A 22,910-nucleotide genomic window follows, 5' to 3' on the forward strand; every position below is an offset into this window, starting at 1 on the left:
GCAGCAATAACTCTTGAATACTAGGTACAGGAAATAGCCAGGCAGGCCCCGAAGCCCTGACCAGAAACATTCCCTGCACTACAAGGGGGGAAAACCAACAGAAGCCGCTGAGCCCATGAGACTCAATGGCCGTACAAATTCCCTGTCCCTCTGCCCAGAGCTCCTGCCAAAAGCTGTCCCACTTCACAGAGGGGAAGAGCTTTAGGAGTCGACTTGGGAGCCGGCAGGCAGGGACCAGCCACTCTGTTCTCCTGTCCTGCACCTAGAATCCCATACCTGAAGCAGGCCCCAGTCTCCTCCATGGTGGAAAGAGGTGCCAAGAGCCAGTGGATTCTGGAGGAAGATGCCAGTCAGGAAGGCCCCTTTCCACACCTCTGCTGAAAACAGAAAGGTTACCTACCATTGAGCCTGTGTCACTCAGTAATACGAGCACTGATCTAACAGGCTGATTATTGTTGGGGAGGAGTTAATTGTGGCTTTTTAGAAGTGGTGGGGATATTAAAAGGTATTTCCCTTTCTCATATAGGCTAAGTCTATACTACAAGCTATGGGTGTGATTACCCAAGCAGGGGGATCACCTATTAGCACAAATCATCGAGCTAGTGAGAGTACAAATGGTAGTGTCGCCATGGTAGCACAGGTACTGGCAGTGGAGGCACAGCTTAGCCAGACTGAGCATAAATCCGTCTGCAATGGTGGGTACAAACTCGGCATGACAAAGCCATGCTACTGGAAATGCTACACTGCTATTTATACTTGGGCTAGCTTCATGAGAGCTGGCGTATGTGTACAGAGCAGGGAAAATCACACCCCTCTCTTATATGGTAAATGTAGTTATATTGTCTGAGTATTAATGTAGGAGCCAGAGGTGGAAGGACTTCAGTATTACCAATCCCAAGATTTAAAAAAACCCTAGTCAGCCCCCAAAATCATGAGACTGATTTAAAAATGAGTTTATAAGAAGTTTTACTTTTTGAGTTCTTTTTTATTTGCCTTCTGGTGTTGGGGTCTTTGGGATTCACATTTTCAAGAAGGATACGGAATTTCAAAATTTGGTTTTGTTCCAATTTGGAATGAAAACCAAAAATTTCAAAATTCTCCAAGTAACAGAATCAATGATATTTTTTTTTTCAAAACTTGGAACAATTAGATGATTTAAAAATGAAATTCTGCCTGTAAAATGAAGGGGAGCCAGGAGCCTGGAAGCCCCAGATCCCAAAGCTACAAGGCTCCCAGGTTATCTGGGGATTGCAGCATCCCGATTCCCTTTCAGCTTGCCAGGTGGCCTGAAGTGGAGCCAGGAAGCCTGGGAGCACTGGCAGAGCCAGAAGCATAGGAGCTGGCACTTTTATGATTTCTGGGGCTCTCAGCTTCCCCATCATCCCACCAGGCTGAAGAGCTGGGAGTCTGCCAAGGAGCCAGCTAAGCGAACTGGCATGAAACCAGACAGGGAAAATTTTTGATCAGTTCTCCTTTCAAGCTCTTCTCTGAAGCCATGAGGACTAGAAATCTCTTTCATTTAAAAACAAAAGTATCACAAAACTACAGGAACTGGGGCTTTATAAAAAAAATAAATCACCAAATACCCTGAGACTCGCAATAAAATCAGAGTTGTCCTTTGGGAGAGCTAAGAAAGAAAGAAAAAAAAAAAAAAGAAAGAAAGAAAGTGGAGGGATTGTTGAGGGGAAATCTTAAAAAAAAAAAAAATGTAACTGACAAGATATGTACCTTTGACATTTTAGTTATATGAGGTTTATGACTTTGTCTATCTTGTCTTCTTAGAGGTGCTTCCTATGCATTTTGTACATCTGGCACAATGGAACCCCAGTCCTGACTGGGGCTTTTGTGCACTATCACAATACCAATATACAATTATTAATAACAATGATAGAACTCCCGTGGGCTAATACTGCAAAACCTCCCACAGTATTAATCATTCAAACAAATATTTGCAATGGAGCCAGAATATTTGATGAGGGAATAAAACTGAACCAAATCTAATTCGGTACATTAAAAAAAAAAAAAAAAAAAAGTGAAATTGTCAAGTTTTGTCTTTTCATCACTTCTGAGCACAAAATTGTGTCACTTTGCCTGAAATCTTCATAATATTGAAAATCGTTTTTTTCTGAAACCGAAACATACTCTTCCCCCTTTTCCCCTTGCAAACCTTCCTTCTGCCTGAGTACAAAAACTAATGGCTGAGAACAGTGTGAGAGAGAACAAAAGCTTTTTAAAGGACCCTCAGACCCTGTCCTACCTTGCCTCTCCCTCACCTACTGATCAGATATCCAGTGTCAATTTGCTTGAAACATTGTATAGGTGGCAGCGTATGCTATATACAATAACTCCATTTCAAGCATATAATTAGCTAGAAGGACATTGTTAGTAACTCACTAGCAGATTGGGGATCTACAAAATGAGAAGAAGAATTCTCCTTCATGCACCACAATTTTCTATCCTTTACCTGTTTGACCTAAAGCTGGGGTAACATCACCTATTGTCACAATAGTGAAAGGTAAGATAGGCTGATTTGTCCTAAGACTGAATGCATCCATTCCAATTCTACTGTTTTGCACCGAGTCATTCATACCTGAGCAAACTGATTGTAAAATGAGATGTAAAACACTACAATTTATACCCACTTTGTACTCACTATGCACAGGTGTAAATGATTAACTTAGTGCAAGGGAGTTGAGAATCAGGACTCTTCTTTAAACAATATGAAACAAAAAACAACTTGTAGATGAAGAGTGAGTCTCCCTTGCCCTAGATCACTGAAGAGGATAAGTGGAGGGGAAGGTGATTTTAGGTTGAGGAGAGCTATTAACATTTGAATAGGCAAGAAAATAATAATAGTATTGCAATTGCAATGTACAGTCTCGCTGAAATATTGGCATACATTACGGTCATAAAATAACTGTATTTTTAATTAAAAGTATCAAAGGAGTGTGCACATTTTAGGACTCATTATTAGCCACAAATTTTCATTTTTTTCCATTACCTCTTTTTCTTTAATCAAAACAATGTATGAGTAAATTTAAAATGAGGGACAGATGCACTGGTTAAAGGCATTCTGGGCAGATGTTAAACAAGTTTCATTCGGACAGCTCTGCAAATGTATCTCGATACTAACCGGGAACAATACACTCTTACAGTCTGGCCATCTCTTGATCAGGCTGTCAGTTGTTCCAAGTCATGCCTTATCGCAATCCGATTTAGTTTTACCTTGCAACAAATCTACCAAGCTTTTGGGAATTTTGCAAGTGAAATCTTTGGCAGTTGTAAAGCCCTTGCTTCTCATTACTGAAAATCCCATGTCCTCTTATCAAGACAGGGGTTAAAAACGAAAATAGAAGCCATGCTGGTAGACACAAATGTTAAAAAAACAAACAAACAAAAACTAGAGTGTTATTACATGAAATATTTATTTTTAAAATACTATACCTCAAACTAAACATTAATTTATTAAGAAGAAGATACTTATACATGAACTGTTAAACTGATTTGGTTATATTCCATATGAAACATGAAGAGAAAAAGAATTGGGAATTATGGATCTTAGATCTAATTAGACTGCTATTAGAATAATAGAAATATAAAGATGGTCAAATACCCATCAACTCAGTTACTTAAACACCATATATAAAGTGTAAAACAGAACACTGCTCCACTATGCTACTTCATGCGAACTTCTGTGCATACATCTGAATAAAACACTAAGTGACTATTTCCCTACAACAATGAATAATGCTAGAAACTGACTGTACTATTTTTGTAAAAGAAAATGAGTATCTAGGATATATTAATTTGACATATCCACTCTTTGCTTACCAACCAGCAGTTTTATACAAGTTTCACAAAAGTGTTTGGGCTCACTGGAAATATTTAAAAGTTGTGTGGACTACCTTTTTGTTAAAATGAAACAAATCACTGATGCAGAACGCGGTAGTCTCTTATTCTGCAGTAGGGTGAGGGAATCTTACAATCGGGGGCATTCCTTTTCAGAGCAAAATGTATAATTATTTGTAACAAACTGCTATAAAACGATCTCAAATCCCAAAATGTTGAATACCACCAAAGGATTTTAAGTGACTGCCTTGATTTTCTTGAACTGCTGCTATTTAGGATCATCAGTTTTACTAAGTATGTAGGCACTGCAGAATAGTCATAGAACTGCTTAACAATCCATAGAGGAGGAAAAGACTAAAAAGAGCAGATCACTTACATTATTCATATATTCGCTAAGTAGGTCCTGGAGGGCCTGTCGTACAGCATTGCACTCAGCAACAATTCTCTCTCGGCGGTCATCACGTGTGCATGAAGAGTCAGCCATCAGTGCTGCTCCACTGATAATACTCTCCAACCTCTCTTCGAGAGATGGTCTGAATCTGGCCTCACTGAAAGTCATAGGGTCTAAAATAATCTTGTTCTGAAATATAAAACATATGTAGGAAAATGAACAGCATTCTTGGGTGTTTGCTATAGTTTTTGAAATATCCCCCTTTATGGCTTTTCATCTTTCTGACTGAATAAATACATTAGTTCTCTGTTACGTTCCAGGAGGAACTACACTTACTGAAATATCTAGTCTCTATGAAATTTGACATATTTCAAAGGACCAGACAACATACAATTGTTTTAAAACTATATTCTTGGCAATAAACATCTCAACAGATGAGTTTTCAAATATGTCAATAGCCTAAAGCAAAAAAAGGAGGTGACCTTTAAGCACAGTAATTGTTGACTATTATACTTTTACTGGATCTTATGAAGCTTTTCACATTCTATTGTTGTCCTGAATGTCACATATTCATTGAATACTTAAATCTCTGTTAGTATCATAACATAACTGGCTCTGTTTTTATTCAAGTAATCTAATGTTCAGTTCTGTGTACAATGAATGGGTCCTCTCCACATTTTCAGCATCACTATAATTTACACGGATTTCATTAAATGTACTCATTAAATGTATTTTTCATAATTTTTACAACTATTGCTTAAAGATTTGTGTATACAACCACAATGTCCTCTGAATACATTTCTTCCTTACTTGAAAACACAAACAATGTACTAACGTAAGCTTGCATTTAGGTGTTGAGCTGGTAGGGTCATGTTTTTGTTTATTGGAGCACCGACTTTTATTTGACCCACTGCTCTGGGAATCAGGAGAGCAGGGTTCAATTCCCAGTTTGACAGATTTAATAATAATATATGGAGATATACCTATGTCATAGAGCTGGAAGGGACCCTAAAAGGTCATGGAGTCCAGCCGCCTGCCTTCACTAGCAGGACCAAGTACTGATTTTTTTGCCCCAGATCCCTAAGTGGCCCCTTCAAAGATTGAACTCACAACCCTGGGTTTAGCAGATCAATGCTCAAACCACTGAGCTATCCCTCCCCTTTTTGTACTAGTTTGGACAAATCCTTTGAGCTTTCTGGGTTCCCCCCCCCATTACCTGTGAAATGGCAAAAGTAAATAATACTTCATCTCCCTGTTATGGCAAAAGTTCTTGTATATCACATGCACAGAAATTAGTGTTTTTTAGAAAAATATTTTAGCAATATATTTTTTATAAAAATATTTTAGCAATAATTAATATTTGTTTTTGTGCTAAAAGGCATAAGTACTGAATGGCAAGTACTGTACCAATTGGTAATGTTGGAGGCCAGCATCACAAAAGGTCTGCTGCTACTTTCCGGCAGCAATCCACTACTTTATTTTTTCTTGACAGAACCTCTACTGCTGCCTTCCAGTTTTCAATGACAGAAGGTCCTAGGTTGTTTACCCAAGTTTTCATTTTAGCCCATTTTTCACCTCCTGTCCTCATTCCATACTACCTGGCAGTTATTCCAACACCGTGCAAAACCTGAAGGATTGCATGGACTTTGCTTACTTTTGCCTAGGGAGTGAACATTTTGAAACTGCTTTGAAGCCAAGTCTCCTACATGGTAGCACAGAGGTCAGCTTCTGAACAAGTGAGTCAGTAATTAGAACTGATTAGATTATCTAGGCAGATTTTGATTAGAAAAGAGATGTTTTTATAATCAAATTATTTAACTGAGTAGTCCTTGGAAATAGATTAAACCACATGTGTTATGTGTAAATGCACAGAATAATTTATTCAGTCACATAATGTATTAGGAAATAAAAAACTAATTCCAACTGGAAAAAAAATGGTTTTCGAAGAGCAATCTACTTGTTTTCCAGGTTAACATTTTTATCTCAAATTAATGTTATTATAGGGGTGCACAACTTGATTTGTAGTTTAGCATAAACAAATTACCAGATGGCAAATTTTGCAAGTGTACATAAACCTTAATCTTAAGTGTATTGTATGAGATAATGATAAATGATTTTGGATCACCATTGGGTTATTTTCTGACTCATTTTTTTTTCTTTATAGTTCAAGGTGGCAGATGCAAAAGAAGAGTCAATCTGTGCTCCTGCCTAGAGGCACTTTACCCACACCACCTGCTGCTCTATAAAATTTGGCTAGAATCATGCAAGCAGGTTTCATATTTGAACTGTTTGCAAAGATGTTATGTTACCATTTCTCTGCTGTTACCATCTGAACCTTAAAAGAAAATGAGTCATGAAAGAAGTAAATATAGAGAGAGCTACAACTGGGGATGGGAGAGAATTAATCCAATTATCAAGATGCATAACATTTCAGTCATTATTTTAAATAGATCATTCAAATACCAAATCATGATAAATTCTAATGGAATATTTTAATTTTCAGAACATTTTGATGAAACATAAGTTTGTGCAATCTACTGCCTGGGACAGCACAAATCAACACGTCATTAATAGGTCAAATGACATAGCTAATTAGGAGAACCAACATAGATTTTAAAATCCCGATAATATATTAGAATAAACAAAGTGCACTCCCTAGTTATCAACAGCCTCTTCTAACAGTGTCAAGTTATAGCAAAGCTAACAAATTGTATTCTGATTACAGTACACTCATTCACATAAACAAAGTGAAATCCTGGCCCCATTGAAGTCAACAGGAGGTTTGCCACTGAATTCAGCGGTGTCCATATTTCACCCCAGATGTCTAACTTTTTTGTTTTTTTAAAAGTGTTTGGTACTATACATACGGACAAGTGAGAAGATAATTTTCCTTCCCTGGGGGGTCTACAATCTAAATAAGCGAATGGCAGAGAAATAACGAACAGAAATATGCGGGAACCTCACTAAGATTCACTGTTTAATAAAGAGGAAACACAAAATTGAACAATTTCAACCAAATGTCACATTGTTCCAGCTCCACCAACTGCTGGTGTAGTGGAAATTAATGTATCATTCGCTAGAATGTGCCATTATGTTTCATACATTCTTTGACATATACGATAGAAAGTAAGTGTTCCAGTTTTACTAGCAACTAAATCATAACTGATCTCTTTGAGAGAAATGATCCAACGATCCAGGCTGTTCTTGTCACTCATATGTTAATTCCTTGGGTATGCACTTCACTGTTGCACTTGAAAATGACCTAGTTTCATTAACATTCATTATACATCCTTAAGAATTAACAAAAGAGTAAAGTTACCTTTACTATCATACTTATCGTTAATAGACCTGTACCACTAGAGAAAATGCAGTGAATAAACTGGGATAGTTAAAATGTAAGGAAATAATAAGGAATAATTTTTACAGACAATGGTCAGTTGATTACTTTTTCTTCAGAACGTTTTCAACATTCCCTTATTAAAGGGGATTTTTAATTCGAAACATACATACTAACACTTAACACAGGGGTCTCAAACTCAATTTACCTTAGGGCCAGTGCCAGTCCTCCAATCCTCCCAGCGGGCCAATGTCACTCATGCCCCCCCAAAAACTCCACCCCCCACCTGCCTAAGGCTCTGGGATGGAGTTTGGGTGGGGGAGGAGGTCTGCAGTAAGGGATTGGGGTGCAGGCTCTGGGAGGGAGTTTGGGTGCAGAAGGGGTGAAAGGTTGGGCTCTGGGAGGGAGTTTGGGTGGGGGAGGGGGTCTGGAGTGCAGGCTCTGGGAGGAAGTTTGGGGGTGGGAGAGGGTATGCGAGGAGGGGGTGGGGGTGCAGGCTCTGGGAGAAGGTCGGGGGTGCGACGCTTACCTGGGGCTCCAAGGCAGAGCAGGGGCTCCAAGGCGCGCTTCTGCCCCCAGGCACCGTCCCCGCAGTATCCCATTGGCCACAGGGGCACTTGGGGCAGGGGCAGCGTACGGAGGCACAGTCCCGCCCCTCCCCTGGGCCGCAGGGAGGGGCCAGCAGCCTCTGGAGCGAGCAGGAAGATGCCGCTCAGCTCCGCTGCGCTGCCGGGACCCCTGAGGGGGGAGCGCCCAAGGGCGGCAGGTGGGGCCAAGGGAGAGACCTGGCCCCAAAACTACTGGAGCCCCGCAGCCCACATTGGGGAGGTTCATGGGCTGCAGATGGCCTGCGGGCTGGGAGTTTGAGACCCTGACGTAACCCATGCGGTAGTCTCTACAACCGACCAGAGGATTTTCCACTGCAAACACTTCCCCTGCTTGTAACACCTTTTGCCCACACACAGTACTTGTACTTGATTAAAGCAAGACTCAGTATATTGTATCCTCTACTGGGTCATTCTGCACTCTTGTTCCTCTGTCTTGTTGCTCTAGTGCAGAGGTTCTCAAACTGTGGTTCGTGAGCTCCATGCAGGTGGTCCACAGATAGTTCCCTCTAAGGTGCACGCCTGGGCAGCAGCACACAAGAGAATGAAGGGCCTCCCACCTAATTAGTGGAGACACACAGGCACTAATTAGGTGTCTGGACCCTGGAGAAGACGCACATGTAAGGTGAGGTGGTGGCCTTGAGGGGAATAGGGGGTAGGTGGGAGGGGGCAGTGGGGTGAGAAGAGGGGGTGGGGGGAATTTGGGATGTGCAGGGCTGCAGTGGCCAGAGAAAGAGGCAACTTTCCTGAGGTCCAGGGCTGCGGCTGCCGGGGAGAGACAGCCCTCCTTCCCAGCCCCAGCTCAGGGGCTGCCATGGTGGGGGAGAGAGGGCACATCCATTGCATTAGAAAGGTAAGACTAGTGATATTAAAATATGAGTTGTGTGATTTTATTTGTAGAACAAAAAATGTTAATTATTATTAAGGTTTCTTTTAGATAGCACTTTTATCCAAAACCCTTTACAATAGTTAGCGAACAGTACAAAAGACATTTGGAAAATATCATTAAGTGGTCCGCCGAGACCCTCAGCAATTTTCAAGTGGTCCATGAAGAAAAAAAAAAGTTTGAGAACCACTGCTCTAGTGTTTCAGTTGCACCAGTGCAACTGGTCCTCCCAGTAAAGTCCCAAATAACCTTTTTCAATTCCTGAGATCATCTGGGTCTACACACCTAACTTAGTTCCTATTTGGGGAAGAGATTATAAGTGATCTCTCTCCTGCCATCCATCTCTACCCTCTGATTGTCTCTTAGTTCTTTGTATGTACAGCACTTAGCACAATGGGGTCCTTCTCCCTGACTGAAGCTCCTTGGCACCACAATAAAACAAAAGAAACAAATCTCTATATAATATTTATTTTTATATAATTCTCACCTACTAATGGATATGAGGTATAGCCCTATCAACTTGCTTAGCTCTATGACCAGGAGGAGTCTGAGTCATCTGAAAGATCCTGTAGGCATAGAGGGAATGGCCTTCAGTAGGTTCACTTTTTTCCTTCTGGAAATACTGTGGAATATCAGCAGACAATGCTTCATATTCCCTGAGGGCTCTCATAGGCGGGGTCCTATCTGGCTCTGTTTTATTTCCCCTCCTATTTAATGTGCATGTAAAGCCTCTAGGCATTCTGAGTTTCAGTGTTACTGATATTTCCAAAGGGCATTGCTTTTCCAGAAGATTCCTCAAGTGCATCATTAATTTAATAATACTTATTGTTATTACAGCATAATCTGTAATAGGAAAGATGTTCAGTGGTTAGGATGCTAGCCTCAGACTCAGAAGATAAAGGTTCAATGTCTCATTCTGCCACCAATGCCTTGCATGTCTTTGGGCATGTTATTTAGTCTCTCTGTGCTTCAGTTCCCCATCTGTAAAATGCACAGGCCTCTGCCCTAAAGGGGTGTTGTGAGGATTAGTACATTAAAGATCATGAGGCACTCCAATAACATTGTAATGGAGGCCAGATAAGAAATGCTCCAGTAAGAATCAAGGTGACACCATACAAAGCAAGAGTTGTCTCTGTCTGCAGAATGTATAATCTAGGTAGAGGAACAGGTAAAATGCTAGTGATCAAGCACCACATATAAAAAGTAAAAAAATGCCAATGTTGTTAGTTCCTTTTTCCCCTCTCAAAACTAAATTGTGCCAACCCATCCCCCACATTACCATTACCCAGGTGCCACAGACAGCCTGCTTAGGGTGACCAGACAGCAAGGGTGAAAAATCAGGCCTGGGTTGGGGGGTAATAGGTGCCTATATAAGACAAAGCCCCGAACATCGGGACTGTCCCTATATAATTGGGACATCTGGTCACCCTGAGCCTGCTTCACCACTGATAACCCAGTATGCCCACCCCTCAGTGATACAAGCAAACAACAACAACAAAAACCAATAAAATAGTCTTTGTGTACCTGAAGCTATGTAAAGACATGCCTCTTCTGCCCAAGGGACTCCAGCTGCTCTCTGCTCTATGGGCAGACGTGTAATGAGAGGTTTCTTACTCCTCCAGGACTCCCTACAGATGGGAGCAAGAGCTGGCCATGGCACATCCCACAAGTGGGGAAATATGCACAGACCCTATCAGGAATCAGGGCCTGCAGCTGAGCCTGGGTCCAGATAGCTGCCCTCCAGCTGAACACCATGATAGACCAAAATACCTGCTTGGCTGAGAGGCATCACCAGACCTGTTCTTAAACTCATCAGCAGAACTAGGCCAGTGGCTGCTCAACACTTACACCTGAAGCTACAATCACTCATGTGCCTGCCTTGCTCCTACACTGCTCCCCTGACTTTGCCTCCTGGTTCCTGATCGCCACAGCTCCAAACATTAGGCATGAAACTAGTCCATGACAGTTTCAGCAGCCCAAACCAAAAGGAAGAAGGGACAGGTTCTGCTACCAGAATGGTTTTCACTAAGGCCAGCATCTCCATGGTCAGAAATAGTAGGCGCTTTGCAAAACCTGCAGATGCAGATTGCAGGCACAGAGTGAGACACTGCAGGAACAGGCTGTGCCATGCACAACTCTGATGCCACCCGCTTGAGAACCAAAAATTTCACTGCCAGACAAGTTTGCCAGTGACTGTGGTGAAATCTGCGGGTTTCTGTTGCACCTCCAGTCGTTCCCCATTCATCAGTCACAAGTGGGACTTAGCCTGGGCCTCTCTACTCTTTGAGAAATCTAGCCCTCTACTGAGCCGGCTTGAGAACTTTGTTCATGCCATGGAAGTGATTTTTGATGACCTGAGACATGTGCATACTGCAGAGGCTGCACTCCAAGTGTTGCCAGCCAGTTGCTAATTGCATGGTGGAATTTCGATGCCTGGCAGCAGACACCAAATGAAAGGAAGCTGTGCAGCTTCCTATCACTTCCTAGCACTATCACTTCTGGCTCAGCCTAGATGAAGAGATCAAAGGTGAGCTGGTGTGAGTGGAGCCTCTGACTGGCCTGGACACCCTAATTGAACTGTGCATTAAGACTGACAACTACCTGATGGAATACTTTCAAGAGAGAAGGTCAGCTTCCCAACCCCCATCAGTCTCACAGACTCCAACCCACTAAGTGCTTGTATAAAAATGCACTAAATATAAATACTAAGATGGGTGAACTTGAGTAATGATTTCAAATGAACATAAAATAAGTAGTATATAAAAGAACATCAAAGTCATGGTCAAAAATTGCCTAAATATACCGTTATCAAGGTGGGTGTTTTGTTTGTTGTTTTGCAAATCTTGGTAAAATGTTTTACTAAAACCATTTATGGTCCAAGTCCTACAGTCTTTACTTAGCCCAAATTCACACTGAAGTCAAGTTTTCTTTCATGTATAGGTAGATGATTTGTGTTGTATTATACATTTGTGATAGTTCATGCTCAATAATTCTATAATTAGTTTGAACTCATTCTACAACTCAAAATTTCATACATCTGGTTTACAGTCAACAAGCTAAGGACCCAGAGAACCAGCAGGAGCTCAAGGGAAGGAGAGGCAGGATAACTGCACCTAACTTTCAACAGCACAAATAAAGAGGACAGTCTCTTATGGAGATTGCCAATGTTAAGAGAAAACTATTCTGTTCAAATTGTCATATCAGTCCATGCTCCCTGAGGGATTGTTACAACCATATGTTTTGGTTACTTATTTTGTTTTGAAAACTTTGCCTAAGTAAGCATCCTGAAGAAAGGAGGGCCTTTAGCTCTTTGATGGCTTTCAAAAATCAAGTCCCAAAAAAGAGGTTATTCTGCTCCAGACAGTGTTTCCTGCTCTTTTCAGGAGAAACTTTAGATCTGGGCACAGGCTCAACATACATTAACAGGAAGCATGATGTTCTTATACTAGTGATTTGATGCTATATAACTACTAACCTTAGAAAAATCTTAGAAATAAAACTGATTATCTGACAAAAGATTTCACACAAAAATACCCTTCAAAAATGTGAAAAGGACACACTGTAAACTTTTCATCATTTGCTGACAGCCAATTAGTGAACGACTAATGTAAAGTGTTCCAATTCATTTACATTTATAATTAATCAACAAACTTTAAAGTCATAAATCAAAGTCTGACACTATAATTCAGGTTATGAATAATTGTTTCTGGTTTCCTTACTGTTGAAGATTAATTTTTTTCCCTAATGTATTTTTGCTGATATACTAAGTGTACATTTTTTTCCCAATAGATGAAATAAAATTAAAATTTAAAAATTAAGTACCTTGACATGGAAACTTATTTACTGATTATTAAAGTCCTGAGAAATGCCATTTTAACATGGTAGAATATACGAAATGTCTTTATCTTATGAAAAATAACTAAATGCTCTCCATTTGTTTAATGTTTATAGCACACCTGCATGTTATATTCAGAGAACAAATGCTAATTAAAAACTAATGGTAACAAGTTCTGTAAAACAATTTTTTTGCTAAAAGAAAAACAGCTTGTTGTGTTCCATAGTAAACAGTGACTCATAACTGCTTAAATTATGGTTTCTCATTTCTGAAGGTTTTAAGAATCCTTAAAAAAAAAAGGGGGGGCAAATAATTTGTAGCTTGAATAAAATCTGTGAGGGTAGCCAGATACATATACACTGCACAAATATATTTTATTAAGCCCAAAGTACATAAAAATGAAAACTAAGTGAAATTTCATCAATTTATCACTAATGAAAAAAGAAATTTGTTCCAATAATACTAAACAGATTTATGTTTCTCCTTGAACAGAAAAACAAATTCTATAAAATAGAAACAAAAATTGTAACAAACTATAATACATCTTTTTAAAACATTTACCAAAAGCACAAGTAGAGGGTTTTTTAAATACTCTCCTCAGAAATAATTCCTCCACGTAATATTACTCTTGATTCATGATTGTATTTCCTACATTTAAAACCCAATCTTGCAAAACCTTACTACTAGGTGTGCTACTCACACCATTCACCAGCCTGTGGCAAGTAAGATTTCCTGGGGAAACATCATTAACTTCTGCAGAAACAAAGGTTTGATTAAAAATAAAAGTTCTCGCTCTTATGTTTTTCAAGAGTTTGGGAAAACTTCCAAATCTCAAACTAGTGTAACTCAATGCAGTGTTGTCTTCCTAAGTCCACAAATAGCTACATAGCATCTCACGTTGCTCATCACTTTAGCCATCTTCCAAAAAAAGTGCAACCTGAGCACCCTTTTGTCAGAATTCAAAGCAGCAACTGTGAAACTGACAAGAAGCATGACAGTTTCAGGCTACTGCTGCCTGGGAAAGCTGGGACCAGCAACAGAAGAAAACAGTGTAACCATTCACTGGAAAGGATAATTCAGAAAAAGAGGCAGAGGGACAAGCAGAACAGCACCACCCCTCACAACAACCAGAAAGCTGAGGAAGTGTTAAAATAGCAGAAAAATGCACACAGAGAGCAACAAGGCAGCTCTGGATTGGGATAAGAAAACACATAGATGGAATGCTTCCTCTCCTTTGCAACAGCAAGACGTAGTTGGCCGGATCAACTTCAAATGTATTAGACGCCATCTTTCTTGTCAGTCTCTGAATAGTTGGAGCTCATGAGTAGAGACTAGGAAAACACCCTGATAGGAATGCCAACACCTACACTTTCTCAGAAGCTGGTGAGGAAGAAGGGTTGGCTTCCTTCCTGAACTGGCACTGCCCTAGAGAGGAGTCTCCAATCTTTCTTGTTTACTGGTTTGGTTCTCTGGCTATTGGCTATCTGGTCCAATTTCCAAGCCCTACATATGAGGTGATGTGGGTGAAAGAGTGGTGGAGTGCATATAAGAAAGACAGCAAGGAAGTGATGGGCTAAGTTACAAAAACAAAATATGATATTGAGAGTATTTTGGAGGTAAAGAACAAAGGGGAGAAGGGAAGAGAACATAATGGAAAGGGAGAAGCGGTGGTAGTAGGAAAGAGAAGGATAAGAGCAAAACCAGGAAGAGAGAGAAAATTTAAGAAAAGCTAGAGAGAGGTAGTAAGTTACATTTAAAATATATATTTAATAGGAAATTGGATGACAACAAATTACAGTTAAATTGTACAATTAACAGTGCTCAACTGTTCAACTCTTACATTGCAGGTGCTTGGCTTCAGAGGCATGGCAGCACTGGCATTATTCACCCGGGTTAGCAGGCATTGGGTAAACTTTAAAAAGCTGGGGTGAAATCCTATCTCTATTGAAATCAGTGAGCGTTTTGGCCTTCAATGGGGCCACAAATTTGCCCTTGATACTTATTACCATGACTGATGACAATTGGACTAATCACAGTAGTAAGAACTATTGAGGAAAACAGAAAGGCGCATAAACTCTGGCAAGTAAAGAGTAATAATAAAGTCAGGAAGGCCAACATTTATTTTTTTGAAGAACAGCTACTCAAAAAGTAACACTTTTTTTTTTTTTTTAAAGTACATCACAAGCAGGAAACCTGCTGAACAACCAGTGGGGCCACTGGACAATCAAGATGCTAAAGGAGCACTGAAGGGAGATAAGGCCATGGCAGAGAAACTACATGAATTCTTTGCGTTGGTCTTCATGGCTGAGGATGTGAGGGAGATTCTCCAACCTGAGCCATTCATTTTAGGTGACAAATCTGAGGAACTGTCCCAGATTGAGGTGTCATTAGAGGAGCTTTTGGAACAAATTGATAAATTAAACTGTAATAAGTCACCAGGACCAGATGGTATTCACCCAAGAGTTCTGAAGTAACTCAAATGTGAAATTGCAGAACTAACTGTGGTATGTAAATTATAATTTAAATCAGCTTCTGTACCAGATGAACGGAGGATAGCTAATGCGACACTAATTTTTAAAAATGGCTCCAGACATGATCCCAGCAATGACAGGCCGGTAAATCTAACTCAGGGGTAGGCAACCTGCGGCACGCGAGCTGATTTTCAGTGGCACTCACACTCCCCAAGTCCTGGCCACCGGTCCAGGGGGCTCTGCATTTTAATTTAATTTTAAATGAAGCTTCTTAAACATTTTAAAAACCTTATTTACTTTACATACAATAGTTTAGTTATATATTATAGACTTATAGAAAGAGACCTTCTAAAAACATTAAAATGTATTACTGGCACGCGAAACCTTAAATTAGAGTGAATAAATGAAGACTCGGCACAGCACTTCTGAAAGGTTGCCGACCCCTGGTCTAACTTAAGTACCAGGAAAATTGGTTGAAACTATAGTAAACAACAGAATTATCAGACACATAGATGAACCCGATTTCTTGGAGAAAAGTCAACATGTTTTTTGGTAAAGGGAAATCATGTCTCAGCAATCTACTAGAATTCTTTGAGGGGGTCAACAAGCATGTGGCAAGGGTGAGCCAATGAATATAGGGTACTTAAGATTTTCAGAAAGCCTTTGACAAGGTCCCTCAGCAAAGGCTCTTAAGCAAAGAAAGATGCCATGGGAAAAGAGGGAAGGTTCTCTCATGGATTGGTAACTGGTTAAAAGATAGGAAACAAAGGGTAGGAATAAAAGGTCAGCTTTCAAAATGGAGAGAGGTAAATAGTGGTGTCCCCCAGGGTTCTGTATTGGGACCAGCACTATTCAATATAGTAATACATGACCTGGAAAAAGGAGTAAATAGTGAGCTGGCAAAATTTGAAGATGATACAAAACTACTCAAGATAGTTAAGTCCAAAGCAGACTGTGAAGAGTCACAACAAAACTGGGTGTTAGCCAGGATGGGGAGGGATGGTGTCCCTAACCTCTGTTTGCCAGGAGGTGGGACTGGGTGATGGGACGGATCACTTGATGATTACCTGTTCTGTTCATTCCCTCTGAAGCACCTGGCATTGGCCACTGTTGGAAGATGGGATACTGGGCTAGATGGACCTTTGGTCTGACCCAGCATGGCAGTTCTTATATTCTTAACTACCCCTATTAAAAGGTTTGCAAGAACTGGCCTGTACAGATGAAAACTGCTCTGATGGCCTATGTACACACATCTGAAAAGTAAAAGAAGCATCAGCATGGGAGAAAGGCTTAGATAACTTCTTTTGAAAAAAAAGTTTTAAATTTAATGTTGATACACTTCACCAGACAGCTTCATGGATTATAGATCCTCCCACGCCCCCACCAAAGTCTTAATAAATCATCACTTTACACACAATACAAAAGTCAATGCAATGATATTTTCATTAAGGAGAAGTCTGAGGATTGTTGGTTTGTTTGTTTGTTTTGCCCAATCTTTTTAAAGACAACAAAAATTGCCTCTCCCCAGGGCAGAATCTAAAGAGAATCTATCAAAACTTTTAGAAGTAAATCCATCTTAATTTCAATTTGTTTGAATACAGTGGGGATTGGTTACTATTCTTCTATACTCACTCTGTTTATTGCATGATAAAGCTATTCAATAATAAGTTACAGGATGACTGTACAAACACTTAATGAATTTGTATTTCCATTCTACCTTTTTAAAAAATAATAATTTCCATTTATTTCAATGGAAGTTAGGATTATAAATACCTTTGAGGATCTGGGCCTTAATCTCTCTGTGCCAACTGTAAAATAAGGATAGTACTTCCCTAACACCCAAGGTGGTGTGAAGATAAATACATTAAAAGATTGTGGGGCACTCCAATACTACAGTAATGGGAGCCGTATAACTACCTCAGACAGAAAAGTAATGGGAGCTGTATAACTACCTCAGACAGAAAGAAGTGTCCTACCAAAGAAAAAAAAAGTATAAACCAAAGAAAAGTATATTCTAGGCTTCTAATAGCTCTACTTGCATTGCTTGATGTTTCTCAGTTATTATATAAGTCATAATGACAGTATTGCAATTCATTTATCCACTTTGTGGTCTAGCATCCTGCTTCCTCACATTTTTCTGATTATAGCTAACACATCATAAGAAAAACAGATGTTGATGGTTTTGGTTCCAGTTTAATGTGTCCACTTTAAATATCTGCCCACACATTCATTTAGATGATCTCACACCACAGAAAGTTGTATGAGTAAAAAAAAAAAATGATTACTATTCTGCTCTACTCTCCATGTTCACTATATGGTAAATTTATTCAATAATAAATTATACAGGATGCTGTACAATGAAAGTATTAAGTGGTTTTGTTTTCCCATTGGCTTTTAAGTTTATTTTTGGTATCCAAGAAAGAAACAGTATTTTATCATTATTTGTATAATAAAAAAAATCTAAATTATATTCATGATGAATTGCTATATCTTTCTGTAATATTAACTTACTAGGGAAAGGAAATGCTATATAGTACAGAGTAGAAATTGAAATAATTCAAGAGTCCACAAGGTGGTGCAATTCTACAAAAAACAGAAGGCAGCAGAGACTTTTGCTGTATAATACAGGTGCAACACACAGCATATAACATGGTTTACAAAAGGTTTTTTTCTCTGCTGCATGAGTGAGGCGAGTACCCAATGAGTTCCAGTGTCTACAGTTACCATCCCCTCTAAAAATCCAACTTCCACAAACTAACGTAGCCCACTTATCTAAACACACAGAGAGAGACATTTAGGACAGAGTTCTGGCTCAGATCACTCAAATGCTCTGCATTCCAGGGCAGACCGATCCTGCTGCTCAACTGTTCCACTTCAGTTGGAGACATTCTAATTGATGCTCCTCTCTCTGCCTCCTCTACCCTAATGGAGTAAGCAGAAGTCCCCTGCGGGAGGTAGCGGAGGGGACCAGGAGGTGATGGTTCTCTTTTAGGGTGGCAGACAGCAGCTCAGACTGATATATTTTTCTCATCTTCTTCAAAACCATCAACACCTGGGCAGCTCAGTTCCCTCATTCAGAAGCCTCTCTGCTCCTTTAAGCAGATGGGTGGCAGAGAGAGTAGGGGGCCCAGAGCTGCCAGAGAGGTGGTATATGCAAGACTGAGGCTACGTCTACACTACGGGGGGGATCGATTTCAGATATGCAAATTCAGCTACGGGAATAGCGTAGCTGAATTCAACGTACCTGATCCGACTTACCCCGCTGTGAGGACGGCGGCAAATCGACCGCCGCGGCTCCCCCGTCGATGGCGCTTACTCCTACCTGGGCTGGTGGAGTACGCGCGTCGATTCGGGGATCGATTATCGTGTCGAGACGTGATAAATCGATCCCTGAGAGATCGATTTTCTACCGCCGATCCGGGCGGGTAGTGAAAACCAGCCCTGAGGAACTTTTGAGTCTACAAGGGGTACCAGCTGCAAGAAGCCCTGAAAAGAGGTAGCCTAAATTAACTGAATTGTATTAGGGAAGAGGAGCAGTGTGAATTTGGGAAGGGGAAGGGGGAATTTCAGCATATGCCAAGACTTCTTTCACATCAATGTAAGGTTCTTTTCTTAGGCAAGCTGCAGAACATTACGCAGTTTCTCGTGTTCTTGATCATTATCATCCCAGTTCAACAGGACAGAAAGATTAGCTCCACCCACTCAGACCCTCAAATATATGTAAAATATAGGAATTGCCATATTGGATCAGACCAGTAGTCTGTCTAGTCTGACAGTAGCCAGCACCAGATGCTTCAGAGGAAAGCTCAAGAAATCCTAGGTGGATATTCATGGAATAACTTGCCCACAGAAGAAGTTTCTTCCTAGCCCACTCACCCACAGGTTGACTTAAACCCAGAAGCATGAGGGTTTATATCCCTTGTTCAGTATTTTTTTTAAATTAATTGTACCTCTGGTTGTTCTCATTATCCATAGAAGTGTCCCATCCTTTTTAAAAATCTTACCAAACTCTTAGCCTCAACGATATTTGGTGGGAATGAGTTAGAGGTTGCTGAGAGGAAATCATATAAATGTTCATCCATCAAAAAGGAAAATTCGAAGGTACAGGTTTTGCACTGTTTGCCAAGTTGTACTTGGCAAAACTATTGGCTCCTATTGAAAAATGAAAATGCTCTTGCATTTTGAAGCCTAGATGTAATCTCCTCCACTGTTCTAAAGAGGTAGCATGTGTGGTGGATGGCCTTAGTCAAATCTTTTGAATCTATACAAATCCTTTACTAGTTTTGGTTTTATTACAAGGCAATTTTGTTTACATCAGTTATGTCTATTTGTTCAATAACATCTAATTTTCACACCTGATCAATTTCAGCTTGTTCTTTTGTTTCCCAATGCTACTGGGACATTATGTTCTGTATGCATTTTTAGTGGGACATTGTGACCTATGCCATTGTAATGTATTATAGCCTTAATGCATCCAAGTTCAGTAACACCTCATCAAATTCTTTAAGAATAACATTTGTATCCTGTTTGGTAGAGAAGCTGAGCATATATGGAATCACATGTATTTAGACATGTTTAGCTTAGAATTTCTATACACGGTTCTCAATCTTTTTTGTAAATGTTTGCTGTGATTTCATTATATACTGCTCCAGTTTCTATTCTGATATTTACTTTTAATTAATTTATTTCCAGTGTCACAAACCAAGCTATTGTATACTTTTGCTTTATAAATATACTGACATCTAACAGACAGTTCTGTGTCAGCAGCATCATAGCTTTGTATTGTAATTGTATGTTCATTAATGTAGTTTGCTTTTTATTTCTTTGCAATTTGTTTTGAGAACAACATGCTTTTGCAAAATGGTCACTTTTATTGCCTACATGACATTATTCCTCTTATGCTGAACACTTTTGTTTCACACTGTGACTGTTCCCACATGTATTACAAACAAAAGTGTTTTCTCCTATTTGTATACCATTGTATTCTGTTTTTGTGCCTTGGTATGCAGTTTTCATTAGATGCACACCAGATCTTTCATTGCATTTAAGAAGCACTGTTTTCACTAGCCCGGCAAACTTCCATTTTTTCCCCAAAAGCCAAGTCAGTTTCTCACAATAACCTTACCATGATTTGTTTATCAGTTATACGGTAAATATGCACTTTGTAACAGTCCATCTGTTAAGTGCAAATTCACATGACCTAGCTTTATTATATAGGTCTGTAAGAGAATGCCCAATGATTTAATCTGGCAGCTGGTTAGTAATAAAGAAAAGGTGTTTTCCAAAATGACAGGCTTCCATTGATCACAGAATTATTGACAAATTTGAATTACTTTGTATAGCAGTTTGGAGTCTTCTTTTTCCTTCCAATAGACCACACTGTAGATTTTCAGTATCTTGGGGCCTTCAACCTGCAGCAGTGTTGATGATTAAACACTGATTTCTCTGCAATATCAATTTGCCTCCACAATTTTTTGGAAGTGTTCCAGCCATCGCCTTCAGTTATCAACCAGGTTGAGGTATTCAAATGGCTTAATTTGCTCCCTTTTTGCCCAAGATTCAATTTGTTCTGACACCATGTAATAAAGGTACGACACACAGGAGTGCTGATAAGAACCATGGCATGGAGCAGAGCAGGGGCGGCTCTATGTATTTTGCCACCCCAAGCATGGCAGTCATGCGGCTTTCGGCAGCGTGCCTGCAGGAGGTCTGCTGGTAACGCGGATTCGGCGTACCCGCCACTGAATTACCGCCGAAACCGCGGGACCGGCGGACCTCCCACAGTCATGCCGCCGAAGGCAGCCTGACTGCCGCCCTCACAGCAACCGGCAGGCCGCCCCCCGCAGCTTGCCGCCCCAGACACACGCTTGGTGCGCTGGTGCCTGGAGCCGCCCCTGGATCAGAGTTACCAAAGATTATACAGTTCTGTCACATGTCAGGGATAAGTAGCCAATGGCTCCAGTAGCTACTGTTATAGACTGGTCACTCTAAGGCAGGGGTTCTCAAACTGGGGGTCAGGACCCCTCAGGGGGTCGCAAGGTTATTACATGGGGTGTCGCGAGCTGTCAACCTCCATCCCAAATCCCGCTTTGTCTCCAGCATTTTATAATGGTGTTAAATATATAAAAAAGTGTTTTTAATTTATAAGGGGGTGGGGGTCGCACTCAGAGGCTTGCTATGTGAAAGGGGTTACCAGTAAAAAAGTTTGGGAGCCACTGCTCTAAGGCAAACACACATCTATTTCAGCTCAGTAGTAATGTGGACACGAGAACGAATGGATATAAGCTGGCCGTGGGGAAGTTTAGGCTTGAAATTAGACGAAGGTTTCTAACCGTCAGAGGGGTGAAATTAGGGAACAGCCTTCCTAGGGAAACGGTGGGGGCGAAAGACCTCTCTGGCTTCAAGATTAGGCTTGATAAGTTTATGTCAATGGTTTGATGGGATTTTAGCCAATTAGGCATTAACGTGCCATCGCGGGTAAAATGAGGGTCCGGCTGTAGAATCTTGCCTGTATGCTCGGGGTTCTACTGATCGCCATATTTGGGGTCGGGAAGGAATTTTCCTCCAGGGTAGATTGGCAGAGGCCCTGGAGGTTTTTCGCCTTCCTCCGCAGCATAGGGCAGGAGTCGCAGGCTGGAGGATTCTGTTGTGGGTGGGTCAGCTTTTGTGGCCTGCATCATGCGGGAGGTCAGACTAGATGACCATATTGGTCCCTTCTGACCTTAAAGTCTATGAGTCTATGAGTCTAGTTTTATCTGGTAATAGAATAAAAGAATAGTGAAGTGATTGTCAGTATTTTGGGGAATGGATTTACAAGTATGTTACAGAGCCTTAACATGGATGACTAACACCAACATGGATCTTTGTACGCTATGCAGCAGCATTGATTCAGGGCATGAGTTATGTTGATGCTCTCAGTCCCTGTGCTTTGTGCCACAGCAGCCTTTAGATACCAGGAGGAGCAAATGCAGGGAAAGTCCGGCTCAGCCCCTAGCATAGAACATGTTCAGTGTTAATGGAATCTTTGGAGAATTTAGCAGCCAATTTTTAACAAGTCTCAACTGAGCATGCATGAACCAAGATTTTTCAAATGCTTATAAGTTGGCCCAGTTTTTATGGAGACAGCAAAAGGTACATCCCTGACACCAAAGCAACCCTCATGCCAAATTTGAATTCCCTGCTCCAAAGCATGAAGGCATTACAGCTTCTCAACGAGACAGTTGTAGGAACTTTTTAACATGGGGAAAACAATGGATTTCATTTTTGGCAATGGCTGAACCATTTTAGCTTAAACTCCAAAAAACAAACAAATACAAAATAAAACAGGAACATTTTCAGCCTAAATGTCTTAAGTTTGACAAAACTATACAGAACTGAAAACAAGGTCTCACAATGGAAAGTGTTAGGCAATCTTACCAATATGAGGAACAACTAGTTCTGCTTATAACACCACTTTGGATTTTATATATTTAAAAAAATGATTGTCCTTTCTTCTATTATATCTTATTCTCTTTCTTTAATAAAACCTGAATTTAG

The 22,910-nt window shown here is 40.4% G+C and overlaps 1 protein-coding gene across 6 annotated transcripts in view; it reads right to left on the bottom strand.

Moving 5' to 3' along the window:
* CTNNA2 (catenin alpha 2) overlaps positions 1-22,910 on the bottom strand; it is a 658,570-nt gene that overhangs the window by 493,403 nt on the left and 142,257 nt on the right. For all 6 annotated transcript variants that reach the window (XM_065405686.1, XM_065405687.1, XM_065405685.1 and 3 more), the window contains exon 6: positions 4,226-4,429. In XM_065405686.1, coding sequence (XP_065261758.1) covers positions 4,226-4,429 — 204 coding nt within the window. The remainder of the gene's footprint in view (positions 1-4,225; positions 4,430-22,910) is intronic.

The sequence above is a fragment of the Emys orbicularis genome, chromosome 5, assembly GCF_028017835.1.
Source record: "Emys orbicularis isolate rEmyOrb1 chromosome 5, rEmyOrb1.hap1, whole genome shotgun sequence".
In the NCBI taxonomy this organism is placed as follows: domain Eukaryota; kingdom Metazoa; phylum Chordata; order Testudines; family Emydidae; genus Emys; species Emys orbicularis.